Source organism: Oncorhynchus gorbuscha, linkage group LG18 (genome assembly GCF_021184085.1).
Source record: "Oncorhynchus gorbuscha isolate QuinsamMale2020 ecotype Even-year linkage group LG18, OgorEven_v1.0, whole genome shotgun sequence".
NCBI classification, from domain to species: Eukaryota; Metazoa; Chordata; class Actinopteri; order Salmoniformes; family Salmonidae; genus Oncorhynchus; species Oncorhynchus gorbuscha.
In genome coordinates, this window is record NC_060190.1 from 22,134,895 (window position 1) to 22,150,049 (window position 15,155).

General features: G+C 39.5%; 1 protein-coding gene across 1 annotated transcript; it reads right to left on the reverse strand.

Moving 5' to 3' along the window:
• Positions 1 to 3,954: 3,954 nt before the first annotated feature.
• LOC124003824 (equilibrative nucleoside transporter 1-like) lies at positions 3,955 to 14,644 on the reverse strand. The gene is made up of 5 exons (XM_046312426.1): positions 14,489 to 14,644; positions 9,911 to 10,019; positions 9,621 to 9,706; positions 7,530 to 7,729; positions 3,955 to 5,848 (listed from the first exon to the last, which is right to left on the reverse strand). The coding sequence occupies exons 1-5, from the start codon at positions 14,507 to 14,509 to the stop codon at positions 5,737 to 5,739; spliced, it is 528 nt and encodes a 175-aa protein (XP_046168382.1). The 5' UTR covers positions 14,510 to 14,644; the 3' UTR covers positions 3,955 to 5,736.
• Between the last annotated feature and the right edge of the window lie 511 nt (positions 14,645 to 15,155).

Below are 15,155 nucleotides of genomic sequence, written 5' to 3' on the forward strand. Positions count from 1 at the left end.
CTCTGAATGGCGCACCACAAAAAAAAGTGTAAAGGGAAGCAACTTGAATTGTTGTATCTCATTGTGTTGTTGTCCTCCAGTGGCTTGCTAAAATTGTTCCTTTCCTAAATTAGCCATGGATAGATGTAGAATTTGGAATAGTAGTTTTAATTCATTCTCACTACTGGCCAATGATTATAATGGCAATTCTGATCCAATCCATTAAATAATAAATGCTTGCCCCCGGGCCTGAGAGGATGTAGCTTCAATATATATATCTAGATGTAGATGGCTAATGTTAACTAGCTAACGTTGCCCATGAAAGGAAGTTAGTCTAGCGAGCAAGCATTTGAGCCAGATAGTCTAAGACAACAAAAAATAAAAGTGTGTAGTGATAGACCGTTTCGTCAACAGGAAAGAGATGAGGATGGCATTGGCGTTTCTCTACAATTAGGGGGAGTCTCCATGTTTTTTCTACGTGCATGAATGCACACGTACGCACACACACTCAGAAATCCACATCATATGTATCTTATGTTGATTGGACTAAATCGTTTTTGGTATATTTTAGTTGTCACTCTATTAGACTAAGCATACGTTATTTGATAACATTGAAATGGTGCTGGTATAGTGGAGGCAGCTCCTGTTTTCTTTGTGACTTGTGGTACCTCTATGTGGTTCTACATCAATAGCTGTTTAGTGGTCTGAAAATGTTGGAAACATTAACTTGCTTATAAGCGTTGTGGACTTTAGTGGACAGAGCTTGCTCTCTGGTTTTGTGATGAAACAAAGGTGTGGTTGAATTTATTGGCCTTTAGGCATACATATCACGGGCATAGGGCAGATGAACTAACAGGTTATTTAACTGAAGTACAACGGCACGTTCTGATAACCAAAGCAACTACTGTACATTACATGTGTTGGTTATTTCTTAAACGTCTAAGCCATTTTATCAGATATTTTATAAAATATTTAATTTGACCTTTACTACTATAGCCTGTAGAAAAGCATTGAATAACATGTTAAAAAGACAGTAAAAAATTTAATCAAAAGGAATAAAGTTATGAGAGAAAGCTCAGGAAATATATACAGTACGAGCCAAAAGTTGGGACACCTACTCATTCAAGGCTTTTTCTTTATTTGAACTATTTTCTACATTGTAGAATAATAGTGAACACATCAAAACTATGAAGTAACACATGGAATCATGTAGTAATCAAAAAAGTGTTAAACAAATCCAAATTTACTTCTGATTTGATATTCTTCAAAGTAGCCACCCTTAATCTTGATGACAGCTTTGCATACTCTTGGTATTCTGTCAACCAGCTTCACATGGAATGCTTTTCCAACGTTCTTGAAGGAGTTCCCACATGCGGAGCACTTGTTGGCTGCTTTTCCTTCACTCTGTGGTCCAACTCATCCCAAACCATCTCAATTGGGTTGAGGTCGGGTGATTGTGGAGGAGAGGTCATCTGATGCAGCACTACATCACTCTCCTTCTAAGTCAAATAGCTCTTACACAGCCTGAAGTTGTGTTGGGTCATTGTCCTGTTGAAAAACAAATGATAGTTCCACTAAATGCAAACCAGACGGATTCTGAGGTAGCCATGCTGGTTAAGTGCGCCTTGAATTCTAAATAAACCACAGTGTCACCAGCAAAGCACCCCCATACCTCCATAGTTCACGGTGGGAACCATACATGCGGAGATCATCCGTTCACCTACTCTGCGTTTCACAAAGACACGCCGATTGGAACCAAAAATCTCAAAATTTGACTCATCAGACCAAAGGACAGATTTCCACCTGTCTAATATCCATTGCTTGTGTTTCTTGGCCCAAGCAAGTCTCTTCTTCTCATTGGTGTGTTTTAGTAGTGATGTCTTTGCAGCAATTCGACCATGAAGGCCTGATTCACGCATACTCCTCTGAACAGTTGATTGAGATGTGTCTGTTACTTGAACTCTGTAAATGATTTATTTTGGCTGCAATTTCCGAGGCTGGTAATTCTAATGAACTTATCCTCTGCAGCAGAGGTAACTCTGGGTCTTCCTTCCCTGTGGCGGTCCTCATGAGAGACAGTTTCATCATAGGGCTTGATGTTTTTTTTGCGACCACATTTCACATTTCAAAGTTCTTCATTTTCTGTATTGACTGACCTTCATGTCTTAAAGTAATGAACGGAGTGTTGTTTATCTTTGCTTATTTGAGCTGTTCTTGACATAATCTGTACTTAGTCTTTAACCATATAGGGTTATCTTCTGTATACCACTTCTACCTTGTCACAACACAACTGATTGGCTCAAACGCATTAAGAAGGAAATAAATTCCACAAATTAACTTTTAACAATGCACACTTGTTAATTGAAATGCATTCCAAGTGACTACCTCATGAAGCTGGTTGAGAGAATGCCAATAGTGTGCAACGCTGTCATCAAGGCAAATGGTGACTACTATGAAGAATCTCAAATATAAAATATAGTTTGATTTGTTTAACACTGTTTTGGCTACTATGTGATTCCATATGTGTTATTTCATATTTTTGAAGTCTTCACTATTATTCTACAAATATAGAAAAAGGTGTGTCCAAACTTTTGACTGGTACTATTTTTTTACAGATATTTAACCCCTTATTTTTGTTGGCAAAAATGACCTCTGTACTTCCATTCATTTGTATGGGTTACGAGTCCCTAGGAGAGGGGGTGACCTTGATAATTCATTGTTAAAACGAGAGGCTCCCTGGATCTTTAATTTAAAGACCCTTGCGCCCTTCGGTCTCAACGTAGACTTTGATCTTAAGCCATTCTTGTGATTATTGTGACTTTGCCATTGTTAATTGTTTGTAAACTTGTGTAGTCAAATTAATCTATGACCATATGCTATCCATTTGTTGTTTATATGCTGTTCTTTGTATGACATTTTAATATTTGATTATTAACCAATGATATTAGGCCACTCTTGGCCATGATTAAAGACACCTGTGTCTTTTGACACTATATAAACAAGTCATCCCGCAGTGTTTGTGATTATACCCTGATGAAGACAGCTTGGCTGTCGAAACGTTGGTATTACATTTTTGCATCTGAGCTCCTAGAGTGTGTGGCTCTCTTTTATTTTCAACTATATTGTATACAAACACTGCTTCCAGCTGCTCCATTGCGGCAATTCTAAATATTTCTTCAGTCATTCAAATCCTCCTACTGCAGAATTATTTTCCTCCTATGACGAAACGGGTCGAATTAAGATCCAACATCTGTAAATTGCCAGAAATGTGATGCCCAATTCTATATAAACTCGTAGGCAATGGTGCACTGTAAATCTGGTAATAAGACGCGTGGAGCTTGCATTTCACATACACAAATAACTCTTACAGATCTTCTGAAGTGTCAGGTATAGGGAGCAGGGTTTGAGGTCTTGAGCAATGTTGCCAAGTGTTCAGCCTACAACTCAGCTTACAAAACCACGTAAGTAATGAAAAACACTGACCCTGACTGAACCCCTGATTGTCATCCTTATCGTGCATCTCCACATAAATACTACTCATGAAATATGCACTCAACAGACAGTTTAATTGGTTATTGGGAAATCCTGAGGTATTTCTCAGGGTTAAGATGGCAAGAGGATCATGACTGTGAGCAATAGCAGAAATTAATCATGTACTCTGAAGTAGGTAATCTGCATAAGGGAATATTGATGTTTCTAGTTGCAGACAGAAAGAGTACAGTGCAAAAGTAGCATTGGAGCAAACATTGAACTATGTTGTGAACTAAAGAAATATGTTGTGAATTAGAAATGTGCATCCAAGGCTTATCCCTCTGATGAATGTACCAATTCTATGCCTCTGAGACCACATCCCACATGAAGCCACTTAATCTGTTGATAGCCAGTGGATGATATATACTTCTCTGATTCCATATTTATTAGTACACACCTTCCTAGAGCATTCAATAATATTTATACTAATATTTCCGTGCCATCTGCATTAAAGTTTTATTAAAGACTCTTCACAGATTAAAAACCTGGAAAAATACACATGGTTCCATTTTTAATTTACAAAGTAATTTTTTTTAATGAATACATGATTGCAAAATATAATCTTTGAGTTTCATTTAAGTTACCTTTATCTGCCAATAGTGTTGAAGTGAAGATTACATATCCATCTGTCCAAATATTTACAAAAACAATACTACTTTCCAGGGGATATACTTACTTTTTCACATGACTGTATGTACATTAGGACATAACATTTAAGTGATACCCCGCTAGGTATAGATTCAAGATATTGTTCCTCATCTCCTGCTACTGTAAAGTAGGCTTTTAAAGGCTGCTAATCATACTGTCATAATTTAAAGTAAAACCATACTGTTTTTGTGACACTCCATTAAGACATTAACAATACACTACCGTAAGCAACATTTAACAAAATCATGGCGATATGGCAGTTTGCAACGACAGTCATTGTAACAAAGCTCTTTGTGTAATTTCTTAACGAAAATGGTGGCTGTCAAAATGACCATGGCCTGGAGCTGATTTGGCTTTGTCCATGTTTTTGTCAGCTCGTTAGGGCACATGACTAAAGGTAGACTCAGTGAGATGACGTTGCATGCCCAAAGTAAACTCTATACAGGTACATTTACACAACAACGAAGAGTGTTGATGGACAAGGCTAAAATGATTTTGTTTTGACCCCGCAGCTGTTTTGGTCCCATTGTGGCAGCGTGATGTGCCCCCATGCACATGCACAGATACCAGAGAAGGCTGTGAGAGGAGCTATAGTAGGATGGGATGAAACGGTATCCAGCCACATGTTTGACTCCCATCTATTCCATTCCAGCCATTACAATGAGCCCGTCCTCCTATAGGTCCTCCCACTGGCAGATTCATGCTCATCTCAATATCTGCCGTGCGGCTCGTTGCAATGTTATCTCGCTGAGTCGATCTCATTGCACATCACTTTCTTGTAGGGATTGTGTTATTCATGATTACACTGTATATTGCACTCATACTGATTAAATATATTTGCCAATAAATGGCAGTTAATATAGCCATAAATTGTGTTTGCTTCGTATTGAGCTAATTCTTTAAAATTTCACATTTATTTAACTAGGCAAGTCAGTTAAGAACAAATTCTTATTTTCAATGAGGGCCAAGGAACAGTGAGTTAACTGCCTTGTTCAGGGGCAGAATGACAGATTTTTACCTTGCCAGCTCGGGGATTCAATCTTGCAACGTTTCAGTTACTAGTCCAATGCTCTAACCACTAGGCGCCCTGCCACCCCATGGCTTCATAAGGATTCATGGCTTCATCAGGATTCAAATTGGAATACTACAGAATCAAAAAGGGAAGCACTGAATTGCATGTGATCTCCCAGTAGGAACCTGTAGATGCCTAATTTCACAAATGCTCTACTTAATTCAGTTTTGGTTAGTTTGGTAGCTTTCAAACAAAAGAATCCTCACACTACCGGCTGTTAAAGGTAATGTTCCTGTGTTCACGGAGACCGCATTCACGGTAAACGCTGTATATGTCGGTACAATTAGAAAATGACCTTTAAATAGCGCATAGCCAACAAAGTGCTATCGGATTGAATCCTGGTCTTGAGCTGCTTACCACCTTCCGTTCTTTGGAAGACCAGATTTGAGGTGAATCAGTATGGTTTGTTTAAAAAATAAACAAATACATTTCAGACAATTTGTTACAATGCAAGTTTTATAGGTCAATTTGGGGTTTTGGGGTCATGTTCTCTACAGGGCGCCATTTTAGACCAGGCCTCTGAAGAGGAAAGAGAGGGAAGCTCCCAGAGCCAAACCCAGGGACATGAAGAAGGCCATAATGGCTCCAGCTGTCTCCGCTTCATGAGCAGCAACTTTTCTGTGGGGAGAGAGAATGACAGCCGATCAGGTGTGGTAAGATTTTAGGTGCAACCTCATTTTTGTCAACCTGGGAGACATTTTTCTCTCGTAATGACCCTTGCAACGTGAGTAAACTAACCATAACATTTTAAATAGACAGGAGTTCCAAAAACGAAATAAAAGCAATTTTTCTCAGTTCCACGCTATGAACAGTTAATGCCTTTTTGCTTGGTAGGACAGAATTGCTTTGCGTTTACTATGTGTGTTATGCCTCGTCCTTCTAACAGACATTGTGACTTTAATAATTATCACCCTATTTCTAAACTTTATTTGCCTAGCTAAAATGTTTGAATCCTTGACTAAATGCTCTGCCAAGATCTCTCTTTATTTCAAAATCTATTCTAAATGTCCATCAGTCGGGCTTCAGACCAGGGCATAGCACCTTCTCGGCAGCATCACTGGTTTTAAATGAAGGAGTAAATTGTTTGGATAGGAAGAAACAGTGTGCTGCTCTATTCATTGACTTGTCTAAAGCGTTCGACACCCTCGACCGATCTTTACACATTCAAAAAGGTTGTCTGAAATTGTCCTGGATCAGGTGACTGGAAATTGGTTTATGGTGCCCACATTGATCGTGTCCCTGCTTATAAATATATGGGCATCTGGATTGACAAAAATGTATCTTTTAAAAAGCATATGGATGAGTTGAGAATAAAGTTGAGAATAAAAATGGGCTTCTTCTTTAGAAATAGATAATGCCTCTTTCTGAACAGCAGAAAGCAGATCATTCAGTCAACTTTCCTGCAAATGCTAGACTACAGTGACACCATTTATACAACTGCAGGTGCCACTACACTGAAACCATTAAATTAAGTTTACCACACCAAACTTCACTTTATTACAGGTGACAGGTTCAGTACACATCATTGCATCCTATTGCAGAAAGTAAGCTAGCCGTCTTGTAGATCGATACACTGCTCTCTTTTTGTTTATATAGCCTTCTTGCACAAACGTCCACCGTACCATACTTCACTGTTCAATTATACGAGTCACCAGACCTGATCACAGGGATGGCTAACTCCAGAGGTCCCGTTGATCTCTACAGAACTGGGGAAATTAGCATTCAGTTATTTTGCACCCTGTGTATGGAATGATCTGCAGACCTCTGCACCCTGGTGCTCCGTTACCTCTAGGGCAGTTCAATTTAGTAAGATGTTTTATTGTCACATACACCAGATAGGTGGAGTGAAATATTTTGTTTTACAGGGTCAGCCATAGTAATACAGCACCCTTGGAGCAAATAAGGGTTGAGTGCCTTGCTCAAAGGAATATCGACATATTTTTGACCTTGTCGGCTTGGGTATTCAAACCAGCGACCTTTCGGTTACCGCTCTAACCGCTAGGCTACCTGATCCTTGTTGAGGAATGTGACTGCTTTTTAAAAATTGATTGTAAATATTATGTTTTTATTACGTTGTGTTTGTATATTTTGTGTAATTTGTGTACTTTCAAAATAGGCCTAGGTCTCAATGGGATTTCCCTGTTAAAGAAAAGTTGTATTTTTACTAATCACATCTATGTCAAATTTTAGTTAGCAAATGGTTAGTTTGCTCACAGCGTGAGTCATTGTGAGAGTAAAATGTTGCCCAGTACCTTGAAAGTTGATCTATTTGGGTTTGTGCCCAGGCAAGAGGTCTTACTTGGGCCCAAAGCACATGCAAAGGCTGGCCAGGTATCCGTTGGAAAAGGCAAAGACTATCATGAAGACGATGAACCAGGCGTCGTGTTCAAAGAAGATAGGCAGGTTGTAGCGGGGCTGAACATTGCACAGCATGAAGAGCGGCACGAAGATCACACGGGCCACCAGAAGAATGGGCACCAGTTTGCTGTCCTTCCCAGGCTGCAAGTAGAGGGATGCCAGACACACCACATTCACATTCAATGAAAAGCACTCAAGTGCATGTTCAATAAAACATTGCTGCTGTGTATGTTTTAAGCCGGTCACCACAAGATAAGGTAGTTATTTATATCTATTTACTTATTTATCTGAAATACAGGGTAGTTCAGTGTTGACCTGTATTTTGTTCTCAGATGGTCAATTTAACACGTCAGTAAAGGCTTATGGGTAACCTTTATTGTTCTGATTCTTCAACATCACAGATTTTGTTTGCAAAATCATATATATTTATCTTCAAGGGATTTCTTTTTTTGTGTGGGTGGGGGGGGGCAGTAAGCAACTGATGAATAGTACGTTAGTCTAGCCCCTTCTATACTAATGACCATGGGTCCTGTCCTGATCTTGTCACAATTCTGATTGTTCTCAGAAATATGTCTGCACCTGTTATTAAATTGTGTATTTGAGAGTTTATATTGTCTATATGTGGCCTCTGTCAGTGTGTTTGTATATGCTCTGATGAAGGTTTGACGACTGAAAACTCAGCGTAAATATATTGAAAATTGTGCATTGATCCTCAGTGTGTGGAGATTCCTTTTCATTTACAAAAAAACAGGTAAAACAAAACCAAATGCAGCTAGTTTGCGGTTTTTCCGGCTTCAGTTTGAAGTGATTGTGTTAGCTGTGTAGTTCGCGAGCTAACAAACGGGAAGAGCCTCCATAGAAAACATTATTGTTTGACGTAGCAACCTTCTAATCAAACTAACGACCAGTCGGATTGGCTGGCAATGATGTCATTCAAACGAATGACCAGTCGGCATAGCTGGCAACAATGCAAATTGAATGAACTACCAGTGGGCATGGGTAGCAACCTCTGGACTATATCTTCGTGGAAGTAATATGGATAAACAACATTTTTTATGAAAATATTATATGTTCATATTTATTTTAATATGTTGGTAACCGTTGTATAAAAGTGATAATAGCTTTGAAGCCGTGGTATAGAGAATTTATTGGCAAGGTTTGCTGGCCCTAGACTTCATCTCGGGCCTAACACCCGTGTCTGGTTACAGGATCCAGGGAATACAGGTTCCTACTACACTGTAGGACCATTTGAAAAACAATTGAGGGGTTGGACATGTCGAGAGATGAGTCCTTATTGGTCCGTTATGTCACATGCTTCTTTCTATAACAGAATGGGTGCTTCCCCATTATTTAGATCATCTTTGCTACCACCGATTTTTGGAACGATATATCTATGGACAACTGCAAAAGTGTTGGTACTGTTCTCAAAAACATTGCTGCCCTGAATGTAACCGGTGCTATCGACAAAGCTCAGTGGGCAAAAGTTTAAGTAGAGAGCACTTTCTGGAGGAAAATGCAATGCTGATATAAAGAAATGAGCGTGGCTAAGGCTTAAGAGGGTGTGAACGATGCTGAATGGGTGCAAACAAGGGTGAGCTCTATAACAGGTATGAACATCTCTACAAAATCTTTCAAGGGCATTTTCTCCTATTTGTCTCCTGGTTTTACAGGTTTATCAACATTCAAAGCAGCATAACTTTCCCTTGCTTCCTCCATCTATAGTGTATATGACATATCATTTTGAATATCTGATTCAACAACAACAACAAATCCAAAAAGCTAAATCGCAATATTTGACTTAATCTAACATAAAGTTGTTGGGTCACATATAGGCTATCCTCCAAACCAGGGCTTCTAGGACATTATCACGTAATTGTGTGTGGAGAGCTAAATGTAATCCAGACCTGTAAACTGGAATCCTTAGTTCACAATATGAAAAACCTGAATACGAATCGGTTAGTTTCAGGCCTTTCCGTTAAAACCGACCAATTTATTTCACTCTATTTACAAGTGTTTTGTTTTGGTGACTTACCCACATACACACAGCAGTAAGGCTTCTCCCAACCCAGTCGCTGAGGTTGAAGAGCAGGAAACAACACACGGGGATGAAGTACAGCTCTGAGACGAGAGAGCAATGTACAATAAGAGACCACGTCTGTTCATTTGTGTTTCATTGGTTGTGAATGACTGAATATGATCATGTTGTAAGTGTTGGCAAAATGACAAGTCATATACTCTAATATGGACTCATAAACCGTGCTCTTATCATAGATAGATACACGCATACATGTACCACACCCACCCACCCTCACCCACACACACCCCAGGTGCCTCCATCAGCGATGGTAGACTTCACATCCACAGTGACTGCCGGGAAGGTGCCGATGGTGATGGTGAAGGCAAAACACACAGAGAGAGCCAGGACCCAGATCTAGATTAAATGGATCAGAGCTTAAGAAGAAAGCACATTAGACCAGCTGAGGCCACCACAGACACCTTTTCCCCTGCGGATATACAGTTGAAGACAGAATTTAACATACACCTTAGCCAAATGCATTTAAACTCAGTTTTTCACAATTCCTGAAATTTAATCATAGTAAAAATTCCCTGTCTTAGGTCAGAAAGGATCACCACTTTATTTTAAGAATGTGAAATGTCAGAATTATAGTAGAGGGAATCATTTATTTAAGCTTTTATTTCTTTCATCACATTCCCAGTGGGTCAGAAGTTTACGTACACTCAATTACTATTTGGTAGCATTGCCTTTAAAATTATTTAACTTGGGTCAAACATTTCGGGTAGCCTTCCACAAGCTTCACAATGTGTGAATTTTGGCCCATTCCACCTGACAGAGCTGGTGTAACTGATTCAGGTTTGTAGGCCTCCTTGCTCGCACACACTTTTTCAGTTCTGGCCACAAATTTTATATAAGCTTGAGGTCAGGGCTTTGTGATGGCCACTCCAATACCTTGACTTTGTTGTCCTTAAGCCATTTTGCCACAACTTTGGAAGTATGCATGGGGTCATTGTTAATTTGGAAGACGCATTTGCGACCAAGCTTTAACTTCCTGACTGATGTCTTGAGATGTTGCTTCAATATATCCACATCATTTTTCTCCCTCATGATGCCATCTATTTTGTGAAGTGCACCAGACCCTCCTGCAGCAAAGCACCCCCACAACATGATGCTTCCACCCCCGTGCTTCACAGTTGTTATGGTGTTCTTCGGTTTGCTAGCTTCCCCATTTTTCCTCCAAACATAATGATGGTCATTATGGCCAAACAGTTCTATTTTTGTTTCATCAGGCCAAAGGATATTTCTCCAAAAACTACAATCTTGGTCCCCATGTGCAGTTGCAAACCGTAGTCTGGCTTTTTAATGGCGGTTTTGGAGCAGTTTGTTCTTCCTTGCTGAGTGGCCTTTCATGTTATGTCGATATAGGACTTGTTTTACTGTGGATATAGCTACTTTTGTACCTGTTTCCTCCAGCATCTTCACAAGGTCCTTTGCTGTTGTTCTGGGATTGATTTGCACTTTTCGCACCAAATTACATTAATCTCCAGGAGACAGAACGCGTCTCCTTTCTGAGTGGTATGACAGCTGCATGGTCCCATGGTGTTTATACTTGCATACTATTTTTTGTACAGATGAACATGGTACCATCAGGTGTTTGGATGAACCAGACTTGTGGAGGTCTACAATGTTTTTTTCTGAGGTCTGAGGATTTTCCCATGATGTCAAGCAAAGAGGCCCTGAGTTTGAAGGTAGGCCTTGAAATACATCCACAGTTACACCTCCAATTGACTCAAATGATGTCAATTAGCCTATCATAAGCTTCTAAAGCAGAAATAATCTGTCGGTAAACAATTGTTGGAAAAATGACTTATGTCGTGCACAAAGTAGATGTCCTAACCGACTTACCAAAACTATAATCTGTTAACAAGAAATTTGTGGAGTGGTTGAAAAACGAGTTTTAATGACAATCTAAGTGTATGTAAACTTTCGACTTCAACTGTACCCTTGTCAAGCACTATTGTGCTTGCATCCCTCAGTTAATTCAACCCCGGAGAAAGATTGAGAGCTGTATGTGGATCAGCTGTAGAACAAGGTTCCCTAACTCGCCGATGGTATATTTGGCCTACCAAGTTTTCTGAGGAAAAGATATACATAAATTATAATAATTTTGAGTGGAATTTTATTTTTTTGGAGGTAAAAGACACAAAAAAAACCCCATTTTTGTTAAAGAAATCTGCCCCCAATTATTCCCACACATAATAGAGAGACACGACGTGATCATGTACAAATGTGAGCAAGGTTTGAAACTATTATGCTTTAGTCTAACATTATGTCTGTTTGGGCTTCTTGTGGTCAAGTTGCAGTCTACAAATGATTTGTAAGTATGTTCCGGCACGCCGACTATCTGCTCAAGATAAAAATCAGCCCGCTGCAGAATCTAGTTCCTGGAGAACATCAACAGTGTGATTGAAGGTGCTCTTTGGTTTATGGATCTACTTTCGTAGTCTTGGAAAAATGGCAAGTTAATTCATTTTAAGGAGTTATATAAAGAGTGTCTTGGTTTTCGTGATTTTCCAATTCATAAAGTGAATTGAAATACTTTTTTTTTTTAAACTCCAAAACTAATTTGCTGTGAAAGTGACTGGTCATTCGACATGCTAAAGAGCTTAACAAACTGTAATTTAAAAAGTAATTGGGCCGTTTCACAAAATGTCTCCTTTGATTTTGTAAGTCGAAACTGTGTACCAATACTGAATTTTAAAATCATGTTATATTCAATTAAGTTCCCTTTAATATATACAGTGCCTTTGGAAAGTATTCAGACCCGTTAACATTTTGTTACATTACAGCCTTATTCTGAAATGGATTAAATAAAATAAAAAATCCTCAGCAATCTACACACAATACACCATAATGATGAAGCGAAAACAGGTTTTTAGAAATGTTTGTATATGTATTAAATATAAAAAACAGAAATACCTTATTTACCTAAGTATTCAGATCTATTGCTATAAGACTCAAAATGGAGATCAGATGCATACTGTTTCCATTTATCATCCTTGAGTTGTTTCTACAACTTGATTGGGGTTCACCTGTGGTAAAATAGATTAAATGGACATGATTTGGAAAGGCACACACATATATATATAAGGTCCCACAGTTGACAGTGCATGTCGGAGCAAAAACCAAGCCATGAGGTCGAAGTAATTGTCCGTAGAGCTCAGAGACAGAATTGTGTCAAGGCACAGATCTGGGGAAGGGTGCCAAAAAAGTCTGCAGCATTGAAGGTCCCAAGGACACAGTAGCCTCAATCTTTCTTAAATGGAAGAAGTTTGGAACCACCAAGACTCTTCCTAGAGCTGGCTGCCCGGCCAAAGCAATAGGGGGAGAAGGGCCTTGGTCAACAACCAAGAACCCGATGGTCACTCTGAAAGAGCTCCATAGTTCTTCTGTGGAGATGGGAGAACATGCCAGAAGGACAACCATCTCTGCAGCACTCCACCAATCAGGCCTTTATGGTAGAGTGTCTAGAGGAAGCCACTCCTCAGTAATAGGCACATGACAGCTTGTTTGGAATTTCAGAAAAAGCACCTAAAGAACTCTCAGACCACGGAGAAAAAAGATTCTCTGGTCTGATGAAACCAAGATTGAACTCTTTGGCCTGAATGCCAAACGTCCTGTCTGGAAGAAACCTGGCATCATCCCTATAGTGATGCATGCTGTGGGGATGCTTTTCAGCGGCAGGGAATGGGAGACTAGTCAGGATCGGTTTCATCAGACCAGAGAATATTGTTTCTCATGGTCAGAGAGTCCTTTAGGTGCCTTTCGGCAAACTCCAAGTGGACTGTCATGTGCCTTTTACTGAGGAGTGGCTTAATGAAACCCTGCTCCAGACCTCAGACTGGGGCGAAGGTTCCCCTTCCAACAGGGCAGCGACCCTAAGCACACAGCCAAGACAATGCAGGAGTGGCTTGTGACAAGTCTCTGAATGTCATTGAGTGGCCCAGCCAGAGCCCAGACTTGAACCCGATCGAATATCTCTGGAGAGACCTGAAAATAGCTGTGCATCGACACTCCCAATCCAACCCGACAGAGCTTGAGAGGATCCGCAGAGAAGAATGGTAGAAACTCCCCAAATACATGTGTGTCAAGCTTGTAGCGTTATTCCCAAGTAGACTCAAGGCTGTAATCACTGCCAAAGTTCCTTCAACAAAGTACCTAGTAAAGGGTCTAAATAGTTATGTAAATGTGATATTATATTATTTTGCGAAAAGTTCTGTGGTGATTGTGTTGATTGAAAAAAACAATCTAATCAATTTTAGAATAAGGCTGTAACATAACAAAATGCGGAAAAAGTCAAGGGGTTTGAATTCAATAAATCAGATTATTTACATGAATAAAGACTTAATAAAATATATGTAATAAAGACACTTTTTGTCCATTAAAATAACATCAAATTGATCAGAAATTCAATGTAGACATTGTTAATGTTGTAAATGACTATTGTAGCTGGAAACTGCAGATTTTGTTAATGTAATATCTACATAGGGCGTACAGAAGCCCATTATCAGCAACCATCACTCCTGTGTTCCAATGAAACATTGCTGATTAAAAAAGCAATAAAACTGGCCTTCTAGGCAGAGTTTCTCTGTCCATGTGTCTGTGTTCTTTTGCCGATGTTTTATTTTTATTGGCTAGTCTGAGATATGGCTTTTCTTTGTAACTCTGCCTAGAAGGCCAGCATCCCGGAGTCGCCTCTTTACTGTTGACGTTGAGACTGGTGTTTTGCGGGTACTATTTCATGAGGAACATTGCCTTTACATTTCAATCATTCAATAAAGTTGAACTTCAACAATATAGATTGAATCCAGCCCTTAATTTACCTTCTTGAAGATGGTCAACATGGACACGTTTTGCTCCTCTTCTCCTTTTTTGAAAACTGGTTTAGTCTCTGCTGCATTTTCTGAGAGGTTAAGGAACAAGGCAATCCATTAAAGGGGCAATCTGCAGTTCAAACAATAGCAAAGCAGAAACCCCCTCCACTGTTTCAGTAAACAGCTGAGGGATGGGGCTGGAGAAATGTAACCACTTTCAAATTGATAGACAGAGCTATGGATGCAAGGACTAACCATCCATGATATTAACATTACAGTTTTAACCATGTTTTGAGACTATAGAGTGTTTGTTTACAATAAAACAAACAGGAGTACAGCGTGATTGGGGCCGTACTTGCAAACATGAAACTTTTTCTAAGTACATTCTTTTGCTTTGTCTCAAAATGTGCATCAGCCAATTGCATGTGATCCAATGCAACATGAATTGATAGCTGTTCCCATAAGATAGCCTGGCACATTTAGCCCTAACCTGACCAGCTGTCCTGTCCGGTGATTATTTCCTCTAACAAATTCCACATCAGCCTATCAAAGATCTTAGACTTTATGTCCACCAAACAATATAATTTCTGAAAGTAGGTCTTGGCCACCAGAGGGATATTTTAAACCTCCAAATGTTCAAGTCGGGATGTTGACGTTCCGAGTAGAGTGCGTTTAA